The sequence below is a fragment of the Salvelinus sp. IW2-2015 genome, unplaced genomic scaffold, assembly GCF_002910315.2.
Source record: "Salvelinus sp. IW2-2015 unplaced genomic scaffold, ASM291031v2 Un_scaffold4610, whole genome shotgun sequence".
NCBI lineage: Eukaryota > Metazoa > Chordata > Actinopteri > Salmoniformes > Salmonidae > Salvelinus > Salvelinus sp. IW2-2015.
In genome coordinates, this window is record NW_019945880.1 from 22,720 (window position 1) to 37,957 (window position 15,238).

General features: G+C 44.9%; 1 protein-coding gene across 3 annotated transcripts; it reads left to right on the forward strand.

The window, feature by feature from the left end:
* The first annotated feature begins 371 nt into the window (after positions 1-371).
* LOC112077481 (ribosomal protein S6 kinase alpha-6) lies at positions 372-15,133 on the forward strand. Of its 3 annotated transcripts, none has more exons than XM_024143985.2 (6): positions 375-744; positions 8,510-8,569; positions 12,488-12,689; positions 12,813-12,893; positions 13,018-13,097; positions 14,914-15,130. In XM_024143985.2, the coding sequence occupies exons 1-6, from the start codon at positions 682-684 to the stop codon at positions 15,031-15,033; spliced, it is 606 nt and encodes a 201-aa protein (XP_023999753.1). In that variant the 5' UTR covers positions 375-681; the 3' UTR covers positions 15,034-15,130. The 3 variants fall into 3 exon arrangements, with proteins under 3 accessions (XP_023999754.1, XP_023999753.1, XP_023999755.1); XM_024143987.2 differs by having other exon boundaries at positions 376-744; positions 14,927-15,033; XM_024143986.2 differs by lacking the exon at positions 8,510-8,569 and having other exon boundaries at positions 372-744; positions 14,914-15,133.
* Positions 15,134-15,238: the final 105 nt, after the last annotated feature.

A 15,238-nucleotide genomic window follows, 5' to 3' on the forward strand; every position in this document is an offset into this window, starting at 1 on the left:
TCTCTGCTCTCCTCCTCCTCCTCTCTTCTTTCCTCTCCCCTCTTCTGCTCTCCTCTTCTCCCTTTCCTCTCCCCTCTTCTGCTCTCCTCCTCTTCTCTTTCCTCTCCTCTTCTTCTTACCTCTCCCTTCTCTGCTCTCCTCCTCTTCCCTTTCCTCCCCCCTCTGCTGTCCCCTAATTCTGTTCTCCTTTCCTTTCCTCTCCCCCTCTACTCTCATCATTTCTGCTCTTCTTTCCTCTCCTTTCCTTTCCTCTCCCTCTCTCCTTTTTTCTCCCCCTCTCCTTTCCTCTCCTTTTCTCTCCCCCCTGCTCTGCCCCTCTCTCCTTTCCCCTCCCCCTCTGCACTTCTCTTCTTTCCTCTTTCCCTCTGCTCTCCCTGCTTTGTTTGTTTGCCTATTATGGGGGAAATCCTTAACTGAATTGCGTCAGAGCTACGTCAATGGCCTCTCAGAGCATTGATGCTGAGGATAGAGACGCCCATATTCATCTATGGGAGAAGAACGTAAGATCGGTTGCCATATGGTCCTGTCAAACCAACTGTCCCGACCCCGGTGTCTGATCTTCCCCGGGCAGTAGGCGCCGGTGACCCAGATCTGTCTCGTGCCCGACCGTGAAGGCAGAATCTCCAGTGGGTTATCCGCGGGGGGGATTCGGCTTGGAGCGGCGGTCTATCTCCGACTACGATGCCGTTCTCCCAGCCGCACGAACCCTGGGACAAAATGGAGGTGACCAGCGTTAGTAGTGAGGTTAGTTCACTATTACAGCTTCTGCATGGGATGTTATGCTTTTTATGTCCCAGCAATGTATGAAAATGCGACTGAAACTATATAATGGTGAGACAACATGCATGCTAAAGGAGCAGCTAGCTAGGCTAATGCTAGCGGTGTTGCTAAACTAGCTGGCTAGCTATCTGCTTGTTCCAGATTATTCATGCGAACTGTGTTTATTTTGAGGCAGCAACTGTTGTTGTCCTTGATGAAATGTATTGGGTTCATATTGGGTCGTTTACACCTTTGTTTACCAAGCTGTTGAAACGGTTGAAACGTTTTGTTTTCATCAGTTCCTTCGGTGCTCGAGCGGATGTTAGCTAGCTGATGTTTTGTTCGTTTATTTAGCAGGCTAACTAGTAACGTTAGTAACGCTACAAATATCCGACAGCTGGCGCTCTGTCACTACGTTAGCTATAAAGTCAGTCTGTAACTAAATCGCTTTTTTTACTAGCTAAACCATCCGCGTGTTTTGACGTGCTGGGGACTGTTGACCAGACATTAAACTGTAATGCGCTAGTGTTTACGTTGGAGCAACAGCTACACAGCTAGCTACTAGTTAGCATTGTAGCTGTTAGCAGTCACTGGTCACACGTCAACATTCAGAGACAGAGTTGGATATCTAGCTGGTTGGCGGTCATCATGGCTACAAGGGAGTCAGATTTTGTCAAATTAACGTCAGATTTGACTTGTTATGAGAATGAGGTGAGGGGTAGAGTTAGCTAAAATGCAACAAAAATGTTTTACTTTTGACATTTTCTTCCCATATATATATATAATATATATATATATATGGTGATATATATATATATATATATATATATATATATATATATATATATATGGTGATATGAAATATACATGATATGCTTCCAGTACCATACCACGTGATGCATGTTAATGTTCAGATCAAGCGTCGGGGCACTTAACAAAACTCCCCCTACTGAAGACTCTTAGGTGTAATGTAATAGAACAAAGTCTTGATCAAGGGTTTAGCTACACAGTAACTCTGCAATAGATTAGGACTGGTCATGTCTGAAAAGCTGTGTTGCGTTTTGATGTGCCGACCAGGCAGCAGGAATCCAGCTCTAGTTGTTTTTCTGGGAATATCTTGTCCGTCTGTATGGATCTACATATTGTTTTTGTCTCCGCCTGCCTGTCTCTGTCTGCCTTCTTACCTACCTGCCTACCTGCCTGTTTGTATTGATCTACAGATTGCGTGGCTGGTTTGTGTGTGGTGTATGTTGAGCGCCAGTCTCTATTGGTTTCACAGGGTCAGGCTGAGTGAAAGGGTTAGGGTTGTCAGAGAGTCAGGCTGAGTGAAAGGGTTAGGGTTGTCAGGCTGAGTGAAAGGGTTAGGGTTGTCAGAGAGTCAGGCTGAGTGAAAGGGTTAGGGTTGTCAGAGAGTCAGGCTGAGTGAAAGGGTTAGGGTTGTCAGAGACCCAGGCTGAGTGAAAGGGTTAGGGTTGTCAGAGACTCAGGCTGAGTGAAAGGGTTAGGGTTGTCAGAGGTTCAGGCTGAGTGAAAGGGTTAGGGTTGTCAGAGTCAGCCACATTACATTATTCCAACCCTGGTTAGCAACTATTGGCTTAAAAAGACAAATGCAACACAATATCTGCCAATGAATTTTCAGCAATATTACCCCTGTCTGTCAGTCTGTATGTATTCAGGTAGCGATGCTAATGATAGCCGTTGTCTTGTGGGTAGACAGTTCCCCATAAACCTTCACAATGAGGTGTAAAATGCTAAATATGCTTATTTAACAGAACTAGGACTATATCATGATTATTTGGTTCAAGGAGGGAGATGAGAGAAAGAGAAGTGAGTAGAGCATAGTAGAGACTGGTGTATCTGGTAGAGGATAGTAGAGGCTGGTGTATCTGATAGAGGCTGGTGTATCTGGTGGAGGCTGGTGTATCTGGTGGAGGCTGGTGTATCTGGTGGAGGCTGGTGGAGGCTGGTGTATCTGGTAGAGAATAGTAGAGGCTGGAGGCTGGTGTATCTGGTGGAGGCTGGTGTATCTTAAATTATTGGTGGAGGGCTGGTGTATCTGGTAGTGAATAGTAGAGGCTGGTGTATCTGGTGAGGCTGGGTGTATCTGGTAGAGGCTGGTGTATCTGGTAGAGGCGGTTTATCTGGTAGAGGCTGGTGTATCTGGTAGAGGATAAGTAGAGGCTGGTGTTCCTGGTAGGAGGCTGGGTGTACCTGGTAGAGGCTGGTGTATCTGGTAGAGGATAGTAGAGGCTGGGAGGGTTGGTGTATCTGGTGGAGGCTGGTGTATCTGGTGGAGGCTGGTGTATCTGGTGGAGGCTGGTGTATCTGGTGGAGAAGGCTGGTGTATCTGGTGGAGGCTGGTGTATCTGGTGAGGCTGGTGTATCTGGTAGAGGCTGGTGTATTCTGGTAGAGGCTGGTGATCTTGGTTAGAAGGCTGGTGTATCTGGTAGAGGCTGGTGTATCTGGTAGAGGCTGGTGTATCTGGTAGAGGCTGGTGTATCTGGTAGAGGCTGGTGTATCTGGTAGAGGCTGGTGTATCTGGTCGAGACTGGTGTATTTAAAGGATAGTAGTGTCTTGAGTTTCCGGTAGAGTCGTATTTTTCGAGATTGTGGGCTTTTTAAATAATAAAATGCATATCTTGCAGTAGGACTGTAAATAATACTGTTCTCCAGAGTAGACAGGATCAATGTTAAGAGGTTTAATGTTCTCTTCTAAATTAGTCCTGAAGGTATAGACCTAGATCTTGACAATATCCAAAACAACTAACAATAATTTCAATTTATACATTTTCAGCCATTTAAATTGTGAAGTCATATCTTTTTACACAATACCACAACTAAGTTTTCCAATTTGGGAGGGAAAGTTGATTAAGTTTTCAATAATTGACTGTGTATTTCAGATGGAATCGAGGCATTACAATGTACCAGAGGACAGCAACATAGAGCTCCTTCTGCCAAAGCATGTACTTCCAGGAAACACATCCTACCAGATGTATAGCTGTGAAGACTGAGACAGTGTTCATTCTTTACAGTCTAAAACCTTGGAGAAGGGGAGCTGAGCTGACGTATGGAATTGTCTTAAGATAGTCATACTATGGATCATTTAGTTATTTGATTTTGAATTTTAGGACCCTTTTAGGTATAAAAAAAAATCCCAAAATGATTTGATCAAATATTGATTTTCACCTTTTCTACTAAACCCCATAGAAACGCATTGAATAACACATTCAGAAATGGCAAAAAGGACAGTCAGAAAATAACTAAGGAGATACAAGGTTTTGAAGGATCAATATTTTTTACACATTTCACCCCAATACTACCCTTATAATTCCATTTGTTTTTTAAAAACTGGTACCGGTTACCTTCAGAGGAGTCCTGTGACACTTGTTTGTAGCCCAAACAGAAGTTGGCACCGACGGTACTGAATTCAGAGAAGTCTCCTGACACTTGTGGGGATCGCAGTGCAAAACGGAGAACACCATCATGTTGGTGAGAGTCTCCCCTTTCCGTAGAGCGGTCCTAATAGTTTGGACGCTACAGATGTTTTGTGAGAAGATATTCGGGATGTCTCCTGGTCTGACAAACACAGCTCTAGCTCTGCCATCTTTCAGCCCAGTTACGGAAGTGAGACATTGTCAGATGCCTATATGTCTTGAGACTCATCCAATGCAGAAAAAACATATCCCTAACTTAAACTGACAGATTGTTTATGAGGATTGTTTTGTTATGCACAGGTGCGTCAGTCGACTCTAGGGGGTTTGAATGTTGATCTGACATCATAATAACAGGGTCATAGCTGCAGTCATTGGCTGTGCTGGAGCAGTGAGACTAATTGTAGACGACCGTCGGCGTGTGAAGTCAGGGGAGGTGCATCTGGGACAGCAGCAAGTCGGACACTGTTGTGGTTTACCTACATCAAGGCTCCGTGTAACATGGAAGTGTTGCCATTGTTTGAAAAAAAAAAAGTAACTGCAGCAACTTGAGGCGGCTTCATAAAAAAACTGCATGAACTTTGATCACATGGTTTTTGTAAAGTTCATGCAGTGGCTATGTAGACCATGTATATGCTCCGTGTACACGGACTCTCAAATATAAATAAGAAAAGCACATTTTTTGTCCATTAAAATAACATCAAATTGATCAGAAATACAGTGTAGAAATTGTTAATGTTGTGAATGTCTATTGTAGCTGGAAAAGGTCGATTTTTTTCATATTTAATATATATATATTTTTTTAATGGAATATCTACATAGGCGTACAGATGCCCATTATCAGCAACCATCACTCCTGTGTTCCAATGGCACGTTGTGTTCGCTAATCCAAGTTGATCATTGTACAAGGCTAATTGATCATTAGAAAACCCTTTTGCAATTATGTTAGCACAGCTGGAAACTGTTGTTCTGATTAAAGAAGCAATAAAACTGGCCTTCTTTAGACTAGTTGAGTATCTGGAGCATCAGCATTTGTGGGTTCGTTTACAGGCTCAAAATGGCCAGAAACAAAGAACTCGCCAGTCTATTCTTGTTCTGAGAAATGAAGGCTATTCCATGCGAGAAATTGCCAAGAAACTGAAGATCTCGTACAACGCTGTGTACTACTCCCTTCACAGAACAGTGCAAACTGGCTCTAACCGGAATAGAAAGAGTGGGAGGCCCCGGTGCACAACTGAACAAGAGGACAAGTACATTAGAGTGTCTAGTTTGAGAAACAGACGCCTCACAAGTCCTCAACTGGCAGCTTCATTAAATAGTACCCGCAAAACACCAGTCTCAACATCAACAGTGAAGAGGCAACTCCGGGATGCTGGCCTTCTAGGCAGAGTTCCTCTGTCCAGTGTCTGTGTTCTTTTGCCCATCTTAATCTTTTATTTTTCTTGGCCAGTCTGAGATATGGCTTTTTCTTTGCAACTCTGCCAGAAGGCCAGCATTGAGACTGGTGATTTGCGGGTACTACTGTGAGTCAGGAGGAGTGGAGACTCTGAGTCAGGCCTTCATGGTCGAATTGCTGCAAAGAAACCACCACTAAAGGACACCAATAATACGCCATCCCATCTGGTTTGGGCTTAGTATTTGTTTTTCAACAGGACAATGACCCAACACACCTTCAGGCTGTGTAAGGGCCATTTGACCAAGAAGCAGAGTGATGGCGTGCTGCATCAGATGACCTGGCCTCCACAATCCCCCGACTTCAACCAAATTTAGATGGTTTGGGATTAGTCGGACCGCAGAGTGAAGGAAAAGCAGCCAACAAGTGCTCAGCATATGTGGGTACTCCTTCAAGACTGTTGGAAAAACATTCCAGGTGAAGCTGGTTGAGAGAATGCCAAGAGGGTGCATAGCTGTCATCAAGGCAAAGGGTGGCAATTTGAAGATTCTCAAATATAAAATATATTTTGATTTGTTTAACACTTTATTGATTACTAAATGATTCCATATGTGTTATTTCATAGTTTTGATGTCTAAATTATTATTCTACAATGTAAAAATAAACACCTTTGAATGAGTAGGTGTTCTAAAACTGTTGACCGGTAGTGAATTTTACATTGCCCTTGGAAAGTATTCAGACCCTTTTAACTTTTCACATTTTGTTACGTTACAGCCTTATTCTAAAATTGATTTAAATCGTTTTTTCCCCTCATCTATCTACTCACAATACCCCATGAAAAGCAAAAACAGGTTCAGAAATTTGTGCAAATGTGTATATATAAAAATAAATCACATTAACATAAGTATTCAGACCCTGTACTCGGTACTTTGTTGAAGCACCTTTGGCAGCGTTTACAGCCTCAAGTCTTCTTGGGTATGGCGCTACAAGCTTGGCACAGTTGTATTTGGGGAGTTTCTCTTCTCTGAAGATCCTCTCAAGCTCTGTCAGGTTGGATGGGGAGCGCCGTTGCACAGCTATTTTCAGGTCTCTCCAGAGATGTTTGATCGGGTTTAAGTCCGGGCTCTGACTGGGCCACTCAATGACATTCAGAGACTTGTCCTGTAGCCACTCCTGTGTTTTCTTGGCTTTGTGCTTAGGGTCGTTGTCCTGTTGGAAGGTGAACCTTTGCCTCAGTCTGAGGTCCTGCGTGCTCTGGAACAGGTTTTCATCAAGGGTCTCCCTGTGCTTTGCTCCGTTCATCTTTCCCTCGATCCTGACTAGTCTCCCAGTCCCTGCCGCTGATAAACATCCCCACAGCATAATGCTGCCACCTTTGGGATGGTCCCAGCTTTCCTCCAGCCGTAACGTTTGGCATTCAGGCCAAAGAGTTCAATCTTGGTTTCATCAGATCAGAGAATCTTGTTTCTAATTGTCTGAGAGTCCTTTAGGTGCCTTTTGTCAAACTCCAAGCCGGCTGTCGTGCCTTTTACTGAGGAGTGGCTTCCGTCTGGCCAGTCTACCATAAAGGCCTGATTGGTGGAGTGCTGCAGAGATGATTGTCATTCTGGGAGGTTCTCCCATCTCCACAGAGGAACTCTAGAGCTCTGACAGAGTGACCATCAGGTTCTTGGTCACCTCCCTGACCCAAGGCCCTTCTCCCCCGATTGCTCAGTTTGGCCGGGCAGCCAGCTCTAGGAAGAGTCTTGGTGGTTCCAAACTTCTTCCATTTATTAAGAATGATGTGTTCTTGGGGACCTTCAATGCTGCAGACATTTTTTGGTACCCTTCCCCAGATCTGTGCCTGGACACAATCCTGTCTCTGAGTGCTATGGACATTTCCTTCGACCTCATGGATTGGTTTTTCCTCTAACATGCCCTGTCAACTGTGAGACCTTATATAGACAGGTGTGTGCCTTTCCAAATCATGTCCAATCAATTGAATTTTCCACAGGTGGACTCCAGTCAAGTTGTAGAAACATTAAAGATAATCAATGGAAACGGGATGCACCTGAGCTCAATTTTGAGTCTCATAGTAAAGGGACTGAATACTAACGTACCTTTTTTATTTTTTTTGCAAAACTTTTGAAAAACCTGTTTCTGCTTTGTCATTATGGGGTATTGTATGTAGATGAGGAAAAAATGTATTTAATCCATTTTAGAATAAGGCTGACACATAACAAAATGTATAAAAAGTCAAGTGGTCTGAATACTTTCCAAATGCACTTTAATTGCCAATGGCAATAGAAGTACATTTTTTGGTGAGTATCATTTTCATTTAGATTTATATATAATTTTGATTAACCACATGACAATGATTTTGAGGTATGAAGATATCAATTAAATGAAGCTTTCACAAAAATGTACATATGAAAACCATAACTTGCACGCACGCAGATTGGTGAAATGGTAAGATAAATTGGCATTCCACATGAGAAAAGCTGCAGTCTCCTCGTGTAGCCTTTTACCGTTAACTTTAGGAGAGTAATGGCAGAATCTGCCAAAGCCAGCAGGAGGAGAATAGTTGGGTCAGGTTGTTTTCTTCTGGTTATCTAGATCTCTGGCTCCCTCTTGGGGCATTTGTCTCATTTCATCAAACCATAAGCTTTAAGCATCAGACAAGCTCAATGCATATAGTTGATTTTATTAAACACATAGGGTGTGTCTATATATGGAAAAATACTAATTAAAAAATGTCCGATTGATGAATGAACAGGCGACTTTCGGTCGACTAAGATTTTATTTTTGTCGGGAACAGCTGTAGTTGTCACTGACTTGGCCAAATTGACCTGCTGGAACGCTCCCATCGTGTTGTGTGTCAGCTCTGTAGATGTTGATGTGTGATTTGTATTGTGTTGACGTGGTTGTTTACTGTGTGTGTTCCAGGTCAATGGTCACCAGATCCTGGATGAGCCCATGGACGAGGGAGAGTCTTTTACTCATTGTGTGAGTAACATGGAGGGTGTGTCTCACTGTGTGAGGAACATGGAGGGTGTGTCTCACTGTGTGAGGAACATGGAGGGTGTGTCTCACTGTGTGAGGAACATGGAGGGTGTTCTCACGTGTGAGAGAACATGGAGGGTGTGTCTCACTGTGTGAGAACATGGAGGGTGTGTCTCACTGTGTGAGTAACATGGAGGGTGTGTCTCACTGTGTGAGGAACATGGAGGTGTGTCTCACTGTGTGAAGGAACATGGAGGGTGTGTCTCACTGTGGAGGAACATGGAGGGTGTGTCTCACTGTGTGAGGAACATGGAGGGTGTGTCCTCCTGTGTGAGGAAACATGGAGGGTGGTGTCTCGCTGTGGTGAGGAACATGGAGGGTGTGTCTCGCTGTGTGAGGAACATGGAGGGTGTGTCTCACTGTGTGTGAGGGACATGGAGGTGTGTCTCACTGTGTGAGGAATGGGGGGTGTGTCTCACTGGTGAGGAACATGGAGGGTGTGTCTCACTGTGTGAGGAACATGGGGGGTGTGTCTCGCTGTGGTGAGGAACATGGAGGGTGTGTCTCACTGTGTGAGGAACATGGAGGGTGTTGTCTCGCTGTGTGAGGAACATGGAGGGTGTGTCTCGCTGTGTGAGGAACATGAGGGTGGTGTCTCGCTGTGGTGAGGAACATGGGAGGGTGTGTCTCGCTTGTGAGGAAACATGGAGGGTGTGTCTCCTGTGTGAGGAACATGGAGGGTGTGTCTCACTGTGTGAGGAACATGGAGGGTGTGTCTCACTGTGTGAGGAACATGGAGTGTGCGCAGTAGTAGTATTAATAATAATAGTCATTGGTAAAGAGCTTTTCAGGATAGTGTATCTGTGTAGAGGATAGTAGAGGATAGTGTATCTGGTAGAGGATAGTGTATATGTTAAACGCAAACACAAAAAGATAAAGTAATAACAGAATACATTTAGAATCAGTAGATAGGCTAGGTGCTAAAAGCATTTCCAGATTAGGATTAGAAGAAAAACAGTTTTGAGAAATGGGTTTTATTGTCCATTTTAAAAGTTCAGATTAATGGAGCGGCTCTTAGATGATCAGGGAGAGCATTCCGTAGGCGAGGGGCAAGAGAGGTCCCTCATCAGGGAGAGCATTCCGTAGGCGAGGGGCAAGAGAGGTCCCTCATCAGGGAGAGCATTCCGTAGGCGAGGGGCAAGAGGTCCTCATCAGGAAGAGCATTCCGTAGGCGAGGGGCAAGAGGAGGTCCCTCATCAGGGAGAGCATTCCGTAGGCGAGGGGCAGAAGAGGTCCTCATCAGGGAGGCATTCCGTAGGCGAGGGGCAAGAGAGGTCCCTCATCAGGGAGGGCATTCCGTAGGCGAGGGGCAAGAGAGGTCCTCAGTCTATTCTAGACTGTAAAGAGGATTCTCCAGTCTATCCGCTAGTTGACCGGAGGCCACTGGAGTTCAGTAAGGACGGGGGTGATGTGGGCTGACTTCTTGGTCCTGGTCAGGACTCTGGCTGCACTATTCTGGAGAATTTGTTTTTTTATTTTTATTTAACCTTTATTTAACTAGTCAAGTCAGTTAACCTTTACTTAACACCCATCCGGATCCGGGAGCATCCTCATCAGTAAAAGCTGACTAGCATAGACTAGCATAGCGCCACAAGTAAAATAATAGCATATAAATATCATGAAATCACAAGTCCAATACAGCAAATGAAAGATAAACATCTTGTGAATCCAGCCAGCATTTCCGATTTTTAAAAAATGTTTTACAGCGAAAACACAATACGTATTTCTATTAGCTAACCACATTAGCCAAAGACTCAACCGCATATTTTCACCATGTTTTAGGTAGCTATCACAAAAACCGACCAAATATAGATATATTAGTCACTAACCAAGAAACAACTTCATCAGATGACATTCTTATAACATTGTTATACAATAAATTTTGTTTTTGTTCGAAAATGTGCATATTTGAGGTATAAATCATAGTTTTACATTGCAGCTACCATCAAAAATATCACCAAAGCAGCCAGAATAATTACAGAGAGCAACGTGAAATACCTAAATACTCATCATAAAACATTTATGAAAAATACATGGTGTACAGCAAATGAAAGATAAACATCTTGTGAATCCAGCCAATATTTCCGATTTTTTAAAGTGTTTTACAGCGAAAACACAGTATAGCATTATATTAGCTTACCACAATAGCCAACACACAAACGCATTTATTCACCACATAGATAGCATTCGAAAAAACCAGCAAAAGATATAAAATTAATCACTAACCTTGACCAACTTCATCAGATGACAGTCTTATAACATCAGGTTATACAATACACTTATGTTTTGTTCGAAAATGTGCATATTTAGAGCTGCAAACCGTGGTTATACATTGTGAATATGTAGCATCGATTCACCAGAATGTCCGGAGCTATTTGGACATCCACCTAATCTGACAAAAGAACTCATCATAAACGTTACATAAAAATACTTGTTGTATGGCAAATGAAAGATACACTAGTTCTTAATGCAACCGCCGTGTTAGATTTTTAAAAAAAACTTTCCCATAACAAACAGCTTGCGTTATTGCAAGACAGCGCCCGCCAAAACGGCAGAGAATAGGAATAACATTTTCCCAGAATACGAAATAACATCATAAATTGTTCTTACTTTTGTTGAGCTTCCATCAGAATCTTGTACAAGGAGTCCTAGGTCGAGGATAAATCGTTGTTTGGTTTTAGAATATCCTTTTTTCCTGTCGAATTCGTGCCACAATGCTAGCCAATGTTAATGACGTTCCCAGTTTCTCTCGACGCAAAGAACGGAAAACTCCAAAAGTCCCAATAAACGTTGAATAAACTGATGAAACTCGGTTGAAAAAACCTACTTTATGATGTTTTTCTAATATGTATCAAATAAAATCAGAGCCGGAGATATTAGCCGTGTATACCGAACGCTTTTCAGAAGCCAATGTCGAGCTCCGCCGCGCGCCTGAGAAGACAAAGAAAATGCCGGACCTGTCACTCCAAAGGCTCTTGTTCGACCTCAGATCAAGCTAGACACCCCATTCCACGTTCCACTGCCTGTTGACATCTAGTGGAAGGCGTATGAAGTGCATGCATATCGATAAATAAAAGCCAGTTGAATAGGCAGGCCCTGAAACAGAGCCTCGTTTTCAGATTTTTCACTTCCTGTATGGAAGTTTGCTGCAAAATGAGTTCTGTTTTACTCACAGATATAATTCAAACAGTTTTAGAAACTTGAGAATGTTTTCTATCCAATAGTAATAATAATATGCATATTGTACGATCTAGAATAGAGTACGAGGCAGTTTAATTTGGGCACGATTTTTTCCAAAGTGAAAACAGCGCCCCCCTATTGACAAGAAGTTTTAAGAGTAAATTCTTATGTACAATGACGGCCTACCCAGGCCAAACCCAGACTGCGCTGGGCCAGTTGTGCGCCGCCCTATGGGACTCCCAATCACAGGCTGATGTGATACAGCCTGGATTCGAACCAGGGACAGTAGTGACTCCTCTTGCACTGGGATGCAGTGTCTTAGACTGCTGCGCCACTCGGGAGCCTCTGAAGTGATTTGTCTGGAAGGCCCCTGAACAGAGCTGTAGTCAATCCGGGAAAAGATTTAGGTGTGGGCTAGTTTCTCTGTATCTGGCTGGGAGAGCGATAGTTTGAGCCGGGCAATGTTTCATAGATAGAAACATGTTAGCGGATACGGTTTATATGGGCATCACAGGACAGAGAAGGGTCAAAGTTGACTCCCAAGTTGGAGAGAATGGATGGCTTGACCATCGATTGTAGGGCAGATGTTCCCACCACTGGTGACCTACTTGAATAAGGGGTTGTATGTGCGTATATATTTTGTGTGTACATGCAGTACTAACTGTTTGTGTTTGTGTGTAGGACGAGGTTACATCCTATTCAGAGATCCATATCACCCACCATGTGAAGGAGGGCTGTGAGAAGGCTGACCCGAGGCAGTTTGAGCTGCTTAAGGTGCTGGGACAGGGTTCCTTTGGAAAGGTTTTTCTGGTCCGGAAGGTCACGGGTCCAGACGCGGGTCAGTTATATGCAATGAAAGTCCTCAAGAAGGCTTCGTTGAAAGGTAACAGTCCAGTTATCATCTTCACATACGTGTTCTCTCAGATGGTCTCTCTGACACTATGCTAGAAACTAATGGTCCTGTTTGTCTGGAACTTCATCTGTCTCTCTCTCTTTGTCTGTCCAGTCAGGGACAGAGTTCGCACCAAGATGGAGCGAGACATTTTAGTGGAGGTCAACCACCCCTTCATAGTCAAGTTGCACTACGGTTAGTCTGATCTTTAACCTGACCCTTCACCTCTACCCTCTCTCCCCTTCATAGTCTGCGTAGCATTACGGTTACTCTGTCATTGTACTGACTATAGAGGTGTCTAACGCCTCTTCTCTCTCAGCCTTCCAGACCGAAGGGAAGCTCTATTTAATCCTGGACTTTCTCAGGGGAGGAGACGTCTTCACGCGCTTATCCAAAGAGGTGAGACACCTTTCTGCTACTAGAGTCTATTAGAAATAACATCCCAACATCTGGGTTATTCACTTTGCTTTTCACTGCATTTAAATATACACTCAATGGCCAGTTTATTAGGTACACCCATCTACTACTGGGTAGGATCCCCTTTGCCTCCAGAGCAGTCAGAATTCTTTGGGGATTCTACAAGGTGTGGCGTTCAAACATTGCTAGCGTGTGCCAGGAAAACATTCCCCCCACCATTACACCACCCCCACCAGCCTGTACCGTTGACACCAGGCACCATTACACCACCGCCACCAGCCTGTACCGTTGACACCAGGCACCATTACAGAATCCCCACCTGCCACCTGTGACCTGTACTGTTACTATGAGGGCACCATGTGAGCACCACCGGACCACCGCTGGTTGAGCCTGTACTTGTGACGCCCGTGCCCCAATTTAACACCCACCGCACCTAGCCTGTAACTGTTGAAGCTCGCTAGGACTATATAGGACAACACCTGGTAGAGCAGCAGCCTGTACGTTGACCGCCTAGGCACACATTACACCGACTCTGGCCATCCACCGGTCAGCCTGTAGCTGTTTGACCCTTGTGGCCCAGGCACTAAATAATACACCACGACTCTGGCCACCTCAAGCTCTGGTACTAGAGAGTTGACCCCAGGACACATTACAGTGCCACCTTCCCATCCCTAGCCTGTTACCGGTTGACCACCTAGGCACGCATTACAGTACCAATCACCACCAGCCTGTACCGTTGACACCAGGCACCATTACACCACCGCCACCAGCCTGTACCGTTGACACCAGGCACCATTACACCACCGCCACCAGCCTGTACCGGTGACACCGATTCATCGCACCAGGCAATGTTCTACCAGTCCTCTATTGTCCAGTGTGGGTGATCGTCCAGTGTGGGTGATCGTCCAGTGTGGGTGATCGTCCAGTGTGGGTGATCGTCCAGTGTGGGTGATCGCCCGGTGTGGGTGATTGTCCGGTGTGGGTGATCGTCCAGTGTGGGTTATTGTCCACACTGGTAAGAGTGGACCCTGGTGTGGTCGGCTGGAACCTGGTGTGGTCGTCTGGATCCCGGTGTGGTCGCCTGGATTCCGGTGTGGTCGCCTGGAACCCGGTGTGGTCGCCTGGATCCCGGTGTGGTCGCCTGGATCCCGGTGTGGTCGCCTGGATCCCGGTGTGGTCGCCTGGATCCCGGTGTGGTCGCCTGGATCCCGGTCTGGTAGTCTGCTGCAATATTCCATCTGTGATAAGGACCGACGATGCTGTTCTGCACACCACTGTTGTACTGTTTATGTGTCTGTTTGTGGCCCGCCTGTTAGCTTGCACTATTCTTTCCATTCTCCTTTGGCCTCTCATCAACGGGCTGTTTTCAGCCACAGGACTGCTGTTGGCTAGGTGCTTTGTGTTTGTCGCTCCATTCTCGGGGAAACACTAGGCACTGTTGTGTGTAAAAAGGCCAGGAGACCGGCTCAAAGTCGCTTAGGTCACTCGTTTTTCCCATTCTAACGTTCAATCGGACAGTGACTGAATGGCTTGATGCCTTTCTGCCTGCTTTATATAACAAGCCACATGACTCACTGTCTGTAGGAGCCAACCATTATCATGAACGGGGGTGGTGTTCCTAATAAACTGGCCACTGACTGTATAGTGCTATAAAGAATATGGCTGTATTATTAATATCATGTTTATAATATTGTTTTGTGTAGCTAACTGTATTTAAGAATATGACATTATAATGTGTTGCCTGTGACTCTTCCCTCCGAGGCCAGAACAGACAGTAAATGTGTCCAGTTCTCACTAGGTTATGTTTACAGAGGAAGATGTCAAATTCTACCTAGCAGAGCTGGCTCTGGCCCTCGACCACCTGCACCACCTGGGCATAGTTTACAGAGACCTCAAACCAGAGAAGTATGTACCATAATCCCTGACCCCTAACCCTCCTAGTCTTTCTGCCGCTAACTCTAGTGATTTAAACCCTAATCTACATCATTTGGGTGTTGCTAGTGACGGGTTGGGCTGTTGCTAGTGACGGGTTTGGGTGTTGCTAGTGACGGGTTTGGGTGTTGCTAGTGACGGGTTTGGGTGTTGCTAGTGACGGGTTGGGGTGTTGCTAGTGACGGGTTGGG

Coding starts and splice junctions, on each gene's coding strand:
- LOC112077481 (XM_024143985.2), top strand. CDS start 682: ATGCCGTTCTCCCAGCCGCACGAACCCTGGGACAAAATGGAGGTGACC. Junction 12,690..12,812: donor CAAGAAGGCTTCGTTGAAAG/GTAACAGTCCAG, acceptor TTGTCTGTCCAG/TCAGGGACAGAGTTCGCACC. Junction 13,098..14,913: donor TCACGCGCTTATCCAAAGAG/GTGAGACACCTT, acceptor AGTTCTCACTAG/GTTATGTTTACAGAGGAAGA.